This window comes from Ursus americanus, chromosome 29 (assembly GCF_024610735.1).
Source record: "Ursus americanus isolate L20-20 chromosome 29, mUrsAme1.1.p, whole genome shotgun sequence".
Classification (NCBI taxonomy): domain Eukaryota; kingdom Metazoa; phylum Chordata; class Mammalia; order Carnivora; family Ursidae; genus Ursus; species Ursus americanus.
In genome coordinates, this window is record NC_142155.1 from 13,089,061 (window position 1) to 13,101,884 (window position 12,824).

The window sequence follows — 12,824 nt, forward strand, 5'->3', positions numbered from 1 at the left end:
ACCAGAAAGTTCATTTGATTCGCTTTAGTGCAGTATTCGCTTTATTGAGATGGTCTGGAACCTAATCTGCAGTATCTCCGAGGTGTGCCTGTAGTTATATTACTTTGAAGCAAGTTCTATACTAGAGGTGAGAATAAAATATTGTGGGAGCAGAGTAAATGACTAACAACTTTCCTGTCTGGGTTTCTCTTCCGCTAGACTGAACTCCCAGCACAGAATGTTGGGTGCTAGTAACCATAGGAGAGGAGAGAAACATTTATTCAGCCACTACTGCTTGAAACCTTTTTGGTTTTTGTTAGGAAGCTTTGAATATTCCTTCTAGACATTTTTGTCGAGAAAGAGAGCAAAAATATGAAGGAAGCCCTTGCAGGGATGGGAATCTAAAGATCATCATTAGATTAGTGGTCCCAGCTTGTGAAAGGAAGATATTGCCTCTTTATTAAACTGCATGTTTCTCTGCCAGAAAAAAAAGATTGCTTTGTCCAGTTGGTATTGAGTGATTCAGAAGTAAATGTTGAAGTACAGTGGAAGGGATTAAAGTAGATAAGATTTAGATTGTCTATATATTTATATAACACATCTAAAACTTTACATAACAAGTCTTGTATTTGTATAAACTATAACCTAAAGGCTACTTTTCAGAAAACCATGTGATAGCCCCCAAAATAAAGTGTATTAGAACCTTTGTGTAATAAACTGGGCTACAGAATTCCCAGCTCAATTTTATGTTTTAAGAGAAAATAACACTGATTTATTGACGCTGAAAAAAGAGTTCATAAAATTAGAAATCAACAGTATATTTTCTTAATCAGCAATAAGATGTAATATTAGTCCCCTAATTGCATGTGGAATTTCTTGCCATTGTCAATTTTGGTTAAAATATGCAGAAATTATAATCTTTTTTGTAATTAATAGACTAAAAAGAAGTTGCCTTATAAGATAAGGATTTTCTTCTGTAATGAGTAAAGGCCCTCTGATATTTGGAAGGTTAGAATCCTCTATTAGCTACAGAATGTGTAATTTTTCAGTCAGATACATTATATTGTGCTGCCCCAGACATTTCTGAATGGTTTTAAATAAACATTTTCTTAGATATTATTTCTCAGATCCATGTCTATATAGAGGACTTTGTAACCTAATGGAAATAACTTATTTGGATAAAACTAGTATGGAGTCTGACACAGATGTTAACCAGTCTGCCACTGTCTCTTTAAGGGTTGCATTTTTTTTTTTTTTTTGAAAGAGAAAAGTATATGATTGATTGATTTTGGTATAGGATTTATTTTTAATTCAAGCTTAAATACTAATCTGAAATTCAAACAGTAAACATATCAGTAAATAACAATTTTGTATTTCTTTAGAAGCAGCAACCTTTTCAATAGTGTTCTTAAAAAAGAAAATCTCAAAACACCTCTCAAATTTGAGCTGTCCTGAGAATTGGATTCTTAGAAAAGTACGACTTAATTATGATCACATCTGATTACTTTGTTCATTTTTTTTCTTATCTTTATCAGGAAAACTTTATCTGTTTTAGTTTAGGACATGTCTGGAACTCCAGGTTAAAATGCTTCTTCTATTTCAAATAAATTGAACTATCCAATATAATTTTTCTTATACCTAAAAGCCAAGATTACATTGGTAACATTCATTTTTTTTTTAATGTCATACTATTTGGTAATTTAATCCTATACTAACACTGGAGGAGTGGGCTTTGGAGAAAAACCTAGATTTCAATCCTGTCTCTAACACTTGTTGACTGTATGACCTTGGTCTTTAGTTTTGGTTAATAATCTTTTAGATAAATTTTTAATAGTCCATTTCAAGAAAGAAACTGTCTCACTATTGTCCTTTATTTGCTTAATAGATCAGTGTACTGTTACCCGGACTTACCTGTTCCTTCACAAGTTCTGGTTCTTTAGTGCTGCGTACTATTTTGGTAACTGGGCCTTTCTTGGGGTAAGTAGTACAGGTATCCTGGGGATGATTTGATCCTTAATTGCCCATTTGTATCACAGTAGTGCCATTGGATTTTAATTTCATTACTTTCTGAATGATTTTAGATTTAAGAAATAACATGTAGCTTATTTAAATTTACAGGCATTCTTGATTGGATTAATTGTATCCTGTTGTAAAGGGAAGAAATCAGTCATTGAAGGAGTAGACGAAGATGATTCAGACATAAGTGATGATGAGCCCTCTGTTTATTCTGTTTGACACCCTCTGTCTTAGGGGTTTGATAAGGCTGACTGGTTGTCTATTATGCATTTTTAAAGTGTTAAACTAACATTAAGGATGAACTGACTAGCTTTCATCAAAAATGGGAGCATGGCTGTTAAAAAAAACTATATTTTTTATGTTATCTGAAGTAACATTATTGTATTATAGATTAACATTTAAAATTGCTATAATTATTCTATGTAAATATACAACTATGGACTTTGTGAGGGAATGTTTGTGGAAATTTTTTTTCTCTAGTGTATAATAGTGTGAATTGATTAAAAATCTTCCAGAATTAATATTCCCTTTTGTCACTTTTTAAAAACATAATAAATCACTTGTATCTATGCCTTTGGGTCTCTAGAGTAATGTGGAATTCTAAAGTGTCTATAACTGATTGTCTAAAAATAATATAATATGGCTGATAAATAAATGTTACTCTATGCATCTTGTTTTCTATTTTCTGTATTAAATCATTAATGCCATTCAACCATATTTCATGAGCAGAATTCAGGCTACTTGGTGCTGTAAGATCATGGCATTCCAAGATGTGTTGTATTGTTCAGATATTAATCCATTAGGTATCTTATCACCTCTATAGGATTTAAGGCATATACGTTGTTGTAGGTAGCTATCCTCAAAATTCTCCTTCCAACATAAATGGGAGTGTTGTCAAGAATAATTGGTCGGGGGGGGATCAATTTATTGATTAGTTTAAGATATGTGACATTGGCGTGCCTGGGTGGCTCAGTCATTAAGCACTGGACTCTTGACCTCAGCTCAGGTCTTGATCTTGAGGTCATGAGTTTAAGCCCCACATTGGGCTCCTCGCTGGGCACAGAACCAACTTATATATGACATCATATATTGGCTTTAAAGGTATTTTTTCATTCTAAAGATTTATACTTCTCAAAAGGTACAATGAATGCTATATAATATTGATGGGGTATTTTGAACACACTTTGGGGAGCGAGAAATCATTACAAATGGTATTGTAGTTTACTCTCACAAGCAAATCAGAACTCATAAAAAGCACACATTAGAACTCATAAAAACACATCTTTGAAATAAAATATCATTAACTTTCTGAAAAAGTCTTAGGGATTAACCATCTCCCACTTAATTCTTTTTGCCCTTAATTTTTGTGCCACTTTGCTCTGCTCTAATTCTTTGTCTGTCTAGATATACCTTCATAGCCTTCATGTTTGGCTTCTTCATGAAGCCTTTAATGTTATTTACCAAATTCCCTTCCCTTCTGTTTTTATTTTGCATTTTCTTTCTGGACAATCTTCTATACCCTTGGTATAGGAGATATATTGTTAATATATCTATATTATTTTTTCCTGAACTCCAAAGTTTAACTTACCTGTTAACTGGAAATTACAACTTCAATTACGACTTGAAGTTCTCATTTATCTGGGCATACCAAGTCTCCTTCTCCTGTATCATTTTTGGGTTTTTTTGTTTTGTTTTTGTTTTTGTTTTTACAAATGGAACGAGCGTATTCCTCATTGCCTAAACCGGAAATCAAGCAGACCTTCTCATCTCCTGTGTATCCCTGACATATTAACCAATCAGTTATTTGATTTCTACTTCTTAAGTATCCTTCCATTTGTCCTTTCTTCTCCATTCTTACTGTCAGTCATTGTGTTTTAGATTGAGTTGTGTTCTCTCAAAATTCTTAGGTTGGCGTCCTAACTTCAAGTACCTGAGGATATGACTATATTTGAAGATGGGGCCTTTAAAGAGGTAATTAAGGTATTAGGAGGCCATTAGATAGGGCCCTAATCCGTTATGACTGGTGTCCTTCTGAGAAGAGGAAGAGACATCAGGGATGTAGAGAGAAAAAGACCATATGAGGACACAGAAGGAGGCCATCTGCAAGCCAAAAAGAGAAGCCTCTGGAGAATCGAACCCTGCCAGCGTCTTGATCTTGGACTTCTAGCCTCCAGAATTGTGAAAAAATAAATTTCTATTGTTTAAGCTACCCAGTCTGTGGTATTTTGTTAATGGCAGCCCTAACAGACTGACTTACACACTACTTCTTGAACTTTCTCAGTGGATTTTGTGCCAAGTCCTGAGTTCTTTCAGTCTTTCATTGGTAATGAAAATATAAATCAGATTATTTCATTTTTTTCCTGTGAAGAGCTTTCAGTTATTTTAGAATGAAATCCTTTTTTGTCATGTGATGGATAAAGCCTTTCTGGTGTATTTCTTACCTGACTATCCTGCTTTCTCTATGGTCACACTGTTCATGGGAGCAAAATACCTCAGCATTATCCAAATGGCTCTGATTTCTCAACATCAACTGTCTGTTGAACTGTTCCTTCTTCCTGTGATACCCTTTACTTTCCTTTTGTCTAAGAAAATCCTTATTCTTCTTGAAATCTCAGCTTTAACATTATCTCCTCAGGTACTCCTCCCCGAAGTCTTCCAAGAAGTCAGGTGGTTTTTCTCTACTCATATGGCACCCTGTATAGTGTGTTGCCATTTATTGCTTTCATGTCTCCTGCCTGTGGACAGTAAGGCCTTGAACACCTCTCTGGGTTTGTCATCCTTGCCTAGAATAGTTCCTTGCTGTGGAAGGCACTCAGTTGATAGGTGAGTTTGCTAGTTAGAAGCTGTAAGTCTGCATATATGGATTAAGCCTATATAAACTTCATTAGCTTAAGGGGAATGTATATTTAGCCTATTTTTAAGATTAATTTTGCTTTATTTTGAAAATCCTGCCGTATTTGTCTTGAATACTACATATACATTTTATTACTGCTAGAATGCTTTCTGTATTTGTGTCAGACCAACCTCTTAGCTCTCTTTTTTGGCTAGTTGTACTTTTTAAATATGTTTTTCTTCTTAGATTCTATACATTTGCTTCTTGCCTATTTAGAAGTTTACTTTTACTCTAACAAAGTTTTTTCCCCCCTCTCAGTTATGGAACAGCTTTAGCTTTATATTTTGTGAAGCTGATTTAAGTGTTGTGGCTTCACTAATGAAGGACATATTTTCTTTGAAGTCCTCTGAAAATGCCTAATTTAGAAATCATCTGTAGTGATGACTTTCTAAAAGGTCAGGGCCCTTTATTCCATGCAAACTTAAGTCATTAATTTTTTCATCCATGCAGCAAGGTACTGGCAAATAAGGATCCTGGAACTGACTTCTGTTTCAGTGCCACTATACCGAAGGAAATGAAAATGCATATTGTATTTAAAAAAAAAAAAAGAAAAGGAAAAAAGGCAGGAGCTCCTGGAAAAACCACAAGCAATGCAAGAAAAAATGTTTCAAAGTATACTACTGAGCTCTTCAGTGACTCATAGCTACAGTAATATACTGTTTTAGAATTAATCCACAGAACACAGTGGACATTGATTATACCACTGAATGTAAATATCAACCTTGACAATGTAAAAAGACAGCTGTTAAAAATTGGAAGATTGAAAGAGCTGGTGGAAGAAGACCTAGGGAAGAGAGTATTAATATCCTTACTTCACAGGAGAGTAGTAAAAGAGGGGGGGGGACGTGAAGAAAAGAAATTGTGAGAGACACTGTCTCTGGTAGAGGGAGCAAAGAAGAAAAAAGGTCTGAACATAGTAAAGTTATAAAGGTAACCAACAAAGCATCATAAAATACTAATAATTTGGGGGTAAGGGGAAGAAAAGAAAGCAAGGGGAAACTGTCTCAATGAGCAGGCAAAATTCTCTTACCATGGGAAGTCAGTAGGTATTTAAGATGGATAAACCTAGAAATAGCAGTATATTAAAATGTAACAAAAGATTGAAACAAATATTATTTAAAAGAGAAATCAGAAGATAAAATAATCATTGCAGTTACACGTAAATATATCTTTGAATTTCCTGGCAGCAAAAACAAAGACTACGATGGATGATGAAGTTTTTATGTTTGATAAAAGGAAGCACTTAGTTTTTCGTGGAGATAATTTTTCTGGCACCAAAACTTAGAAGAAAGTTACGTTGTGAGTTTTTCTGTAAAGAATGTTAACAATGAACAAATGTCTCTGCTAAAATTTAAATAGAAGGCATATACAAGGAGACAGAATTTGGGAACAACAGGAAGAATTACTGTTGGCTACCAAGAAGCCTCAAAATGAATTAGCTTTATGTACACATCATTTATTCATTCCACTCAGCAAATATCCAAGTTCCTACATATTCCAGGCATTGGATGATAGTTACTGATTTTCTAGTATTGAAGAAGATAGTCCCTATCCTTTCAGAACTTGGTCTGGGAATTTGTAGCTGAGTGGTTCTTGGCAATAACTGGACCTTATCAATATTTACTAAGATTGTATGTGTCTGTCATGAATACATTTTAAAAACCACTTTTATCAAGTTAGAGTTACAATGGAAAACATTCCAGTAACTGGAATGCTCATCTCTAAGCCACAATACGTTCTCTCTTCATGTCATAATCAGAAGGCCATCTGAGAATGGAATGGAAGTGATGTGAGATGAGTAGTTTTAAGGGGCATTTCAGGTATTTGGTGATGCTTGGTTAAGTACCCACCTCTTTATCAGCAGAGACCATCTCCAAAGCGACCAGATTGTCCAAGTTTTTCAGATTAAGTTATGCTGTCCTGGACACAGTCCTGGACACATACCACTGTGTTTAACTGAATTTCAGCTGACCTCCCCCCCCCCCCCGGTCTAAAACCACCCATCACCTTCAATGTGATTTCACAGGGAATGTGCAAACTTTCTTCTCAGAACAAAGCCAATAAGCAAATATTAAGTTATAATTTAGGGATAACGTTTCTATGGAGAACTAAGCTAGTACAGTCAGGTATGGAGCTTTCTGCATGGTTCCCTCATCAACTCATATCTGCTTCAGCTCTACACTGAAGCAGCTGAATCAAGGTTGAGCTCCTTGACAGGTATGTAAAGCTATATCTTCTGTTGATTAATGGATGAGCGGGCAACAGAGTTAATACTTGGAGAAATTAGGGGGCACTTAGAGCTATTCCATTTCCATATCAAGAGCTAGGGTATTTGTAGGCCAAAACAAAATGTGTATCTAAAATAAATGTTATATTTGTGCTAAGTTCATTCGGTGTCTATCCAACTAGTGGTTACCATGGGCTGTCTGGATCTTATTTTAATATTTAATGAAAAGCTCTATCAAATTTGGTAATATCTAATGTTCTCACCAGTTCTAGTTCCACATTCTGTATTTATCTGAAACTTTATAAAGACCTCAGGGGGGTGTGTGTGTGTGTAAATATTTACACACATGCACAAAATTTCATTTGATGTAAAAGAAGACCAGCCTGCCCAGTAGAAGAATAAAGGAAATGTAATGTTTATTCCTGATGTATACAGTAATGCAAATGTTGACCAAACTATAGTCAGGTCTGATAAGTCTTCTGTAATGGAGAGACTTTAATGATTCATTAATATGAACCAATAATTGAGGCCTGATATGTATCAGAAACTGCCATGAACAGGAGACACATAAATGAAAAAACAAAATGGTGCCTGTTCTCAAAAGGTGTTTAGAAGCCATGGAGCAAACAAATTCAAATATAGAAAAATATAATGTAAACAAATGCTATACAAGAGGTATGACTGAATACAGTGAAGCTAAGAGTGGTATCTTCTAAAGCTTAGGGAAGACCTAAAGACTTGAGACAAGCAAATGTTAACAATTACAGGCAATAAATCATCCAACCAGAAAGAAACTGGCTGTTTAGTGAGCCTGTAATGGCCTTAGACAGTGGCAAGGAGGTAACTGTAGGGAAGTCTTGAAGAGGCCATGTGAGTGGGAAGGAAGGCTACATAAGAGGGCAGACAGACTAGTAACCCAGGAGCAGTAGCAACGTGGTACTCTGTAACCAAATGTCCTCTCAAAATTAGTCTCAACCCTGGGAAGAAAAAGGGAATCCCAAATTGACATTAACTTTCAACTCCCTGGGTAGAATGAGAATTAGAAATTAAGTTGTCATAGAAATAAATTATATTTCTTATACTCCTGAGTTTGCAGGATGGTGTTTTCAGGGGCACCAGGTGGGTCAGTTGACTAAGCAGCTGACTCTTGATTTTGGCTCAGGTCATGATCTCATGGTTGTGGGATCCAGCCCTGCACCAGACTCCATACTTGGCAGGGAGTATGCTTGAGGATTTTCTTTCTCTCCTCTCCCTCTGCCCCTCACCCCACTTGCACTCTCTCTCTCTCAAATTAATAAATCTTAAAAAAAAATTAAAAAAATGTTTTTACCTGCCAAAGCTAAGTTCACTTAGTAAACATTTTGATTCAAATGCCACTTAGTTCTGTAAATTAGTTACTCCAGTTGTGGAGTAGATATTTACATCATGTAAGAAAAACCTCCTTAGGCTGTACCTGCCCATTTGGTGTTTGATTATTCCAAGGGTTGGCATACTTTTTCTCCAAAGGAGCAGATACTGTATATTTTAAATTTTGCAGTGTCACATAAGGACAGTATCATATATTCTCCTTTCTTTTTTTATAACCTGTAAAAAATTTTAAGAACATTTTTCTCTTGGATTTTGATTGGTAGTTGTAGTTTGCCAACCTTGAATTAATTAATCATTTTGCTTAAGGTAGTTCTGCTAAGTAAAGAAAAGTTGGTTAATGACATAAATATAAAATTACAGAAGGGATTGTTAACATATATGAAAAAGAACTTTTCAAATGCCTTTAGCATGTTGTTTCATAGTTTTTTTTAATAAATAAACTTAACTTTTACTCTGAGGTGATGTGAACTTGTAAAAGAAATTAAACAATCTGAAGTTGTGACTGACCAAGAAAGGAGAAGGCAATGATCTCCAAATCTATTTGACCAGGGATCTGTTTGACCCATATCTTCTTACATGGAACCCAGTGGGAGAAATGATGGACAAAATGATTGATGAGGTAACTTCCACTTCTTATATTTGTTTACTCTTTCTCTCTTGGTCATAGACAATTATAAATGTGACTCCAGGACTGAAAAATTGTACGAGTAATTTTTGTGTCACAGTTCCCTCATTTGTAAAATTGGAATGATAATACTATCCCCTTCATAGGATTCTTGGAGGCGCTAAATTAGTAGGAAATGTTTAGTGCCTGTTAGATGGTTAACCTTCACTCTTTCTTAGTTATTGTTATTTCTAAGCTATTGTTATTTCTGTTTATTTCATAATGCTCTTTAATTATCAAGTCTCCACACACTTTATGTTTGAGAATTGATCCTATGCCTCAGCCTGTAGGTTAAGTACCCGATAGATTCAAAAACAAGCCTTTAATTGTATTACGAAAGCTCAGAGTATAAGAAACCTTAGAGTAAATATTTTTGAGACTTAAAAGAATTTTATAATATAAATCACTATTAATGTCTCTTTTTTTAGAGATCTTATTTTCTTCAGACTGTATTTCAAAACTCCAAACACTGAAAGGCAAGAATACAACGCCCCAGTTCCTTCAAGCTAGCAGCAGTGTGTTGTAGTCAGAGCACTAATTACGAAGCACAAGCCATTGTGCTCCACCTTCTTCACATTGCTCCCTTGCTGGGTTGCTTTGAAAAGATTACATTACAGCCTTTGTCTTCTAGGGTTTTTTTCTGTTTATTTAAATGTAAAAGCTGAAGAATTTCTCTTTAGTTTCTCATGGGAACATTGTGAATTCAAAAAATAACACTTGTAAAGCTTGTTTTTTTTCTTTTAAAGTGAATAAAATATTATACATGTACCATCATTGCAGAGTGCAAAAACAAAGTAAAATGAAACGTTTGCTGTCACTTTAGAGGCTGGACTTTGCAATTTATTGCATAAGCTTGTTTCCTCATACTCACACCTCCAACAAGCTTGCTTCCATCAACAGTGTGGTTAAAGTAGAAAATACAGACCTGGGTCACAATCCAACCTGAGTTACTTAGTAGCTGGGTGAACTTGAGCAAGTTATTTTACGTCTATAAGCCTATTCCTTCATTTGTAAAATGGGCTCCCATTACCCACCCTGCTGAGTTATCAAAAAAATCCGTAGCACCCAGAACATAGTGGGCACTCAGTCAATACCACCAAGGACTGCTATACATGCCTACAGCCTTAGGAAGGCACAGGGTTTTAAACCTAAAATGAATTTCAGGACTTTTGGGTGGGGCATATATTCTCCAGTTGGCCACACTTCCAACCCAATGGCATCACATTAGGCAAATACATGCTCTAAGAAGGCTTCTGAGTTTGGCCCTGGGCCTCAGGTTGTTTGCCTAGAGTTCAAATGGATAAGCTTCCCAAAGGAGCAGTTAAATGAAAAACAGATTTCTTTCCCCATTCATTTACTGACATTTCCTGTGGGTTGACTATGAACAGAAGTGGAAAGCTACAAAGATATATAAAGCATAACCCCTGTCCTAGGAGCTTTTCCATTTGATAATAGTTTTTCTGAAATTTGGAATTAAAATTATGTGGTATATTATGACTAGGGCAAATTAGTGTGGAAATATTTAAAGGCATGTAAATACCAGAATATAGTGAATTAATTTTCTGTCTTACCTTTATGTCTTCTTAGTCTTAATCCTTTCCTTAAGCTTTAAAAACTGAACCTCTAGGGCACCTGGGTGGCTCAGTCAGTTAAGTGACTGCGTTTGGCTCAGGTCATGATCTTGGGGCCCCATGTCTCCTCCCGCATCAGGCTCCTCACTCAGTGGGGAGTCTGCGTCTCCCTCTGACCCCCACCCCTCGTGCTCTCTCTCTCTCTCAAATAAATAAATAAATAAAATATTTTAAAAAATTAAAAAATAAAAACAGAACCTCTAAGTTTTCATCTATGTTACTTCAGGTGTCAGTTTTTGGTGTAAAAATACAGTTTCACACTATCAAAGACAACGACCCCCAGGAGCCTTTCTCAACGTGGTAGCTGTCTGTTATCTCAACCTCTCCCTATTTAGTTGTTGAAGTAATCTCTGAGGATTGTCTCTCCCTTTCAAAACTATCTTTCTCTTCTCTTTAGTTTGACAGGAAAAGAAGAAATTTCAACTGTGGAGGCTCCACATTTCCCAGCATGACTCTATTTTTCTACTCAGGAACATAGAGTAAAATTTCTCACCTTTTCTATCACAGTCAACTCTCTTTCTCCTGAATTTCTTTGTAGCTTTTGCAAATTTTTCCCTTGATCCAAGTTGTTTATATGTAAAAGCGCCATACTTCCCGCCAGTATATATTAAAACAACTTTGAAAAATGCACCTAAACAACTCAACACATTTTAAAGCTAGGTATGAATTTGTTTTCTTACTATAAATTTTTAAATGAATAATTAAAAAAAACGAAACAAAAAAGTTTCCTCTCACTACATAAAAATCACAGCAACATCAAAGTTACACACACTGTTCTGTCCTTTTGAAATAGAGACATAAATAGCACATATTTGTAAGATTAAGCACTTTTAGAATCATTAAATAAAATAATTGGAATCTAAACATTTCCAGACAACCCCACAAAAAAGAGAGTGGGGCTAAGGGCAATACTCTGGCAATAGCCTCAGGAGCCCCAACTGAGGGCTTTCCAGTTCTCTGTCACCATTTACATAGCTGTCCCAAAAGCTAGACTCACATTTAATGAGGAGAACTGAGTAACCATGCCTTGTCATTCTCCTCAGACACGGTTTTCTCTGAGCCCTCCATCGCAGTCTCCGTCATTCTGATTTCCCACCCAGTCTCAGCATGTTACCCCACCTTTTGTTTGCCGCTGCTCAGCAATTTTGCTTGATCCCCCCTCTGCACCTTGGCTTTGCTGGAACAGCCCCCAGAGAAGCCCAACCTGAAAGTGCGGACTTGGGATTCTGTCAGATCCCGGGCTTGCTTTTGGCTCAGTCTCTTATTAAGTCTGGGATCTGGGGCGGCTTGCTGTGAGCGTCAGCAATAGCATATGTAAAACGCCTGGGGTGATACCTGACTTTTAGTAGGCATTCAATAAAAGGTAGTTGCCATTATTTTACACACTGGTGTTCCTGCAAACAGAGCTAGACCTTCCCAACAGTCTGTCTGTCTTAGTAGCTGGAATAATGGCTTGCTAACTGATTCCATCCATCCACGTTCCCCACCCTCCCTGGATAAAACTCATCACTGTTGGGAATGTTTAGGCACGCAGGCACAGCAGATGTTTTCTGTGAAAAGGAACTTGTGCAATTTTTTCAAGAATTATATAATTTTTGAAAGTGTAGTGCACCTTAGTCTTTTGTTCAACCTTCAATTAACAGATATTGAGAAGGTAATCTAGCTGTGGCTATGTTGACATTTCAAGGTGTAACTTTCCTTACATTTATGGCAGTGCTCCTCTGACATTTTTTGCTGGAGAGCAGCAGTTATAGAGTCATGGTGGCTTACCAAATGCAAAGCTCTTTCCGTCAGAAAGATGTGAACTTTTACTGTGTGCCAGACTCCAGGCGATGCTGAGATTACAAAGACAAATGCAACCTGCAAGACAAAATCCTTCCACACCTTTGAGGAAGTCACATTTCATAAATGGGCTTACACAGGAGCTCTCAGAAAAGCAGATTGTATGACTCTAAATGATGAAGTGTGTGAGGCAGATACTGTCAACAGTCTGCATCACCAAGACTCCTGTCCGCCTTTGGCTGGTGGTTATAGACATTGTTTCCA

The 12,824-nt window shown here is 36.2% G+C and overlaps 1 protein-coding gene across 1 annotated transcript in view; it reads left to right on the plus strand.

Moving 5' to 3' along the window:
* LMBRD1 (LMBR1 domain containing 1) overlaps positions 1 to 2,664 on the plus strand; it is a 117,793-nt gene extending 115,129 nt beyond the window's left edge. The window contains exons 15-16 of the mRNA XM_045803259.2: positions 1,865 to 1,956; positions 2,098 to 2,664. Coding sequence (XP_045659215.1) covers positions 1,865 to 1,956; positions 2,098 to 2,214 — 209 coding nt within the window. The 3' untranslated portion in view covers positions 2,215 to 2,664. The remainder of the gene's footprint in view (positions 1 to 1,864; positions 1,957 to 2,097) is intronic.
* The last annotated feature ends 10,160 nt before the right edge of the window (positions 2,665 to 12,824 follow it).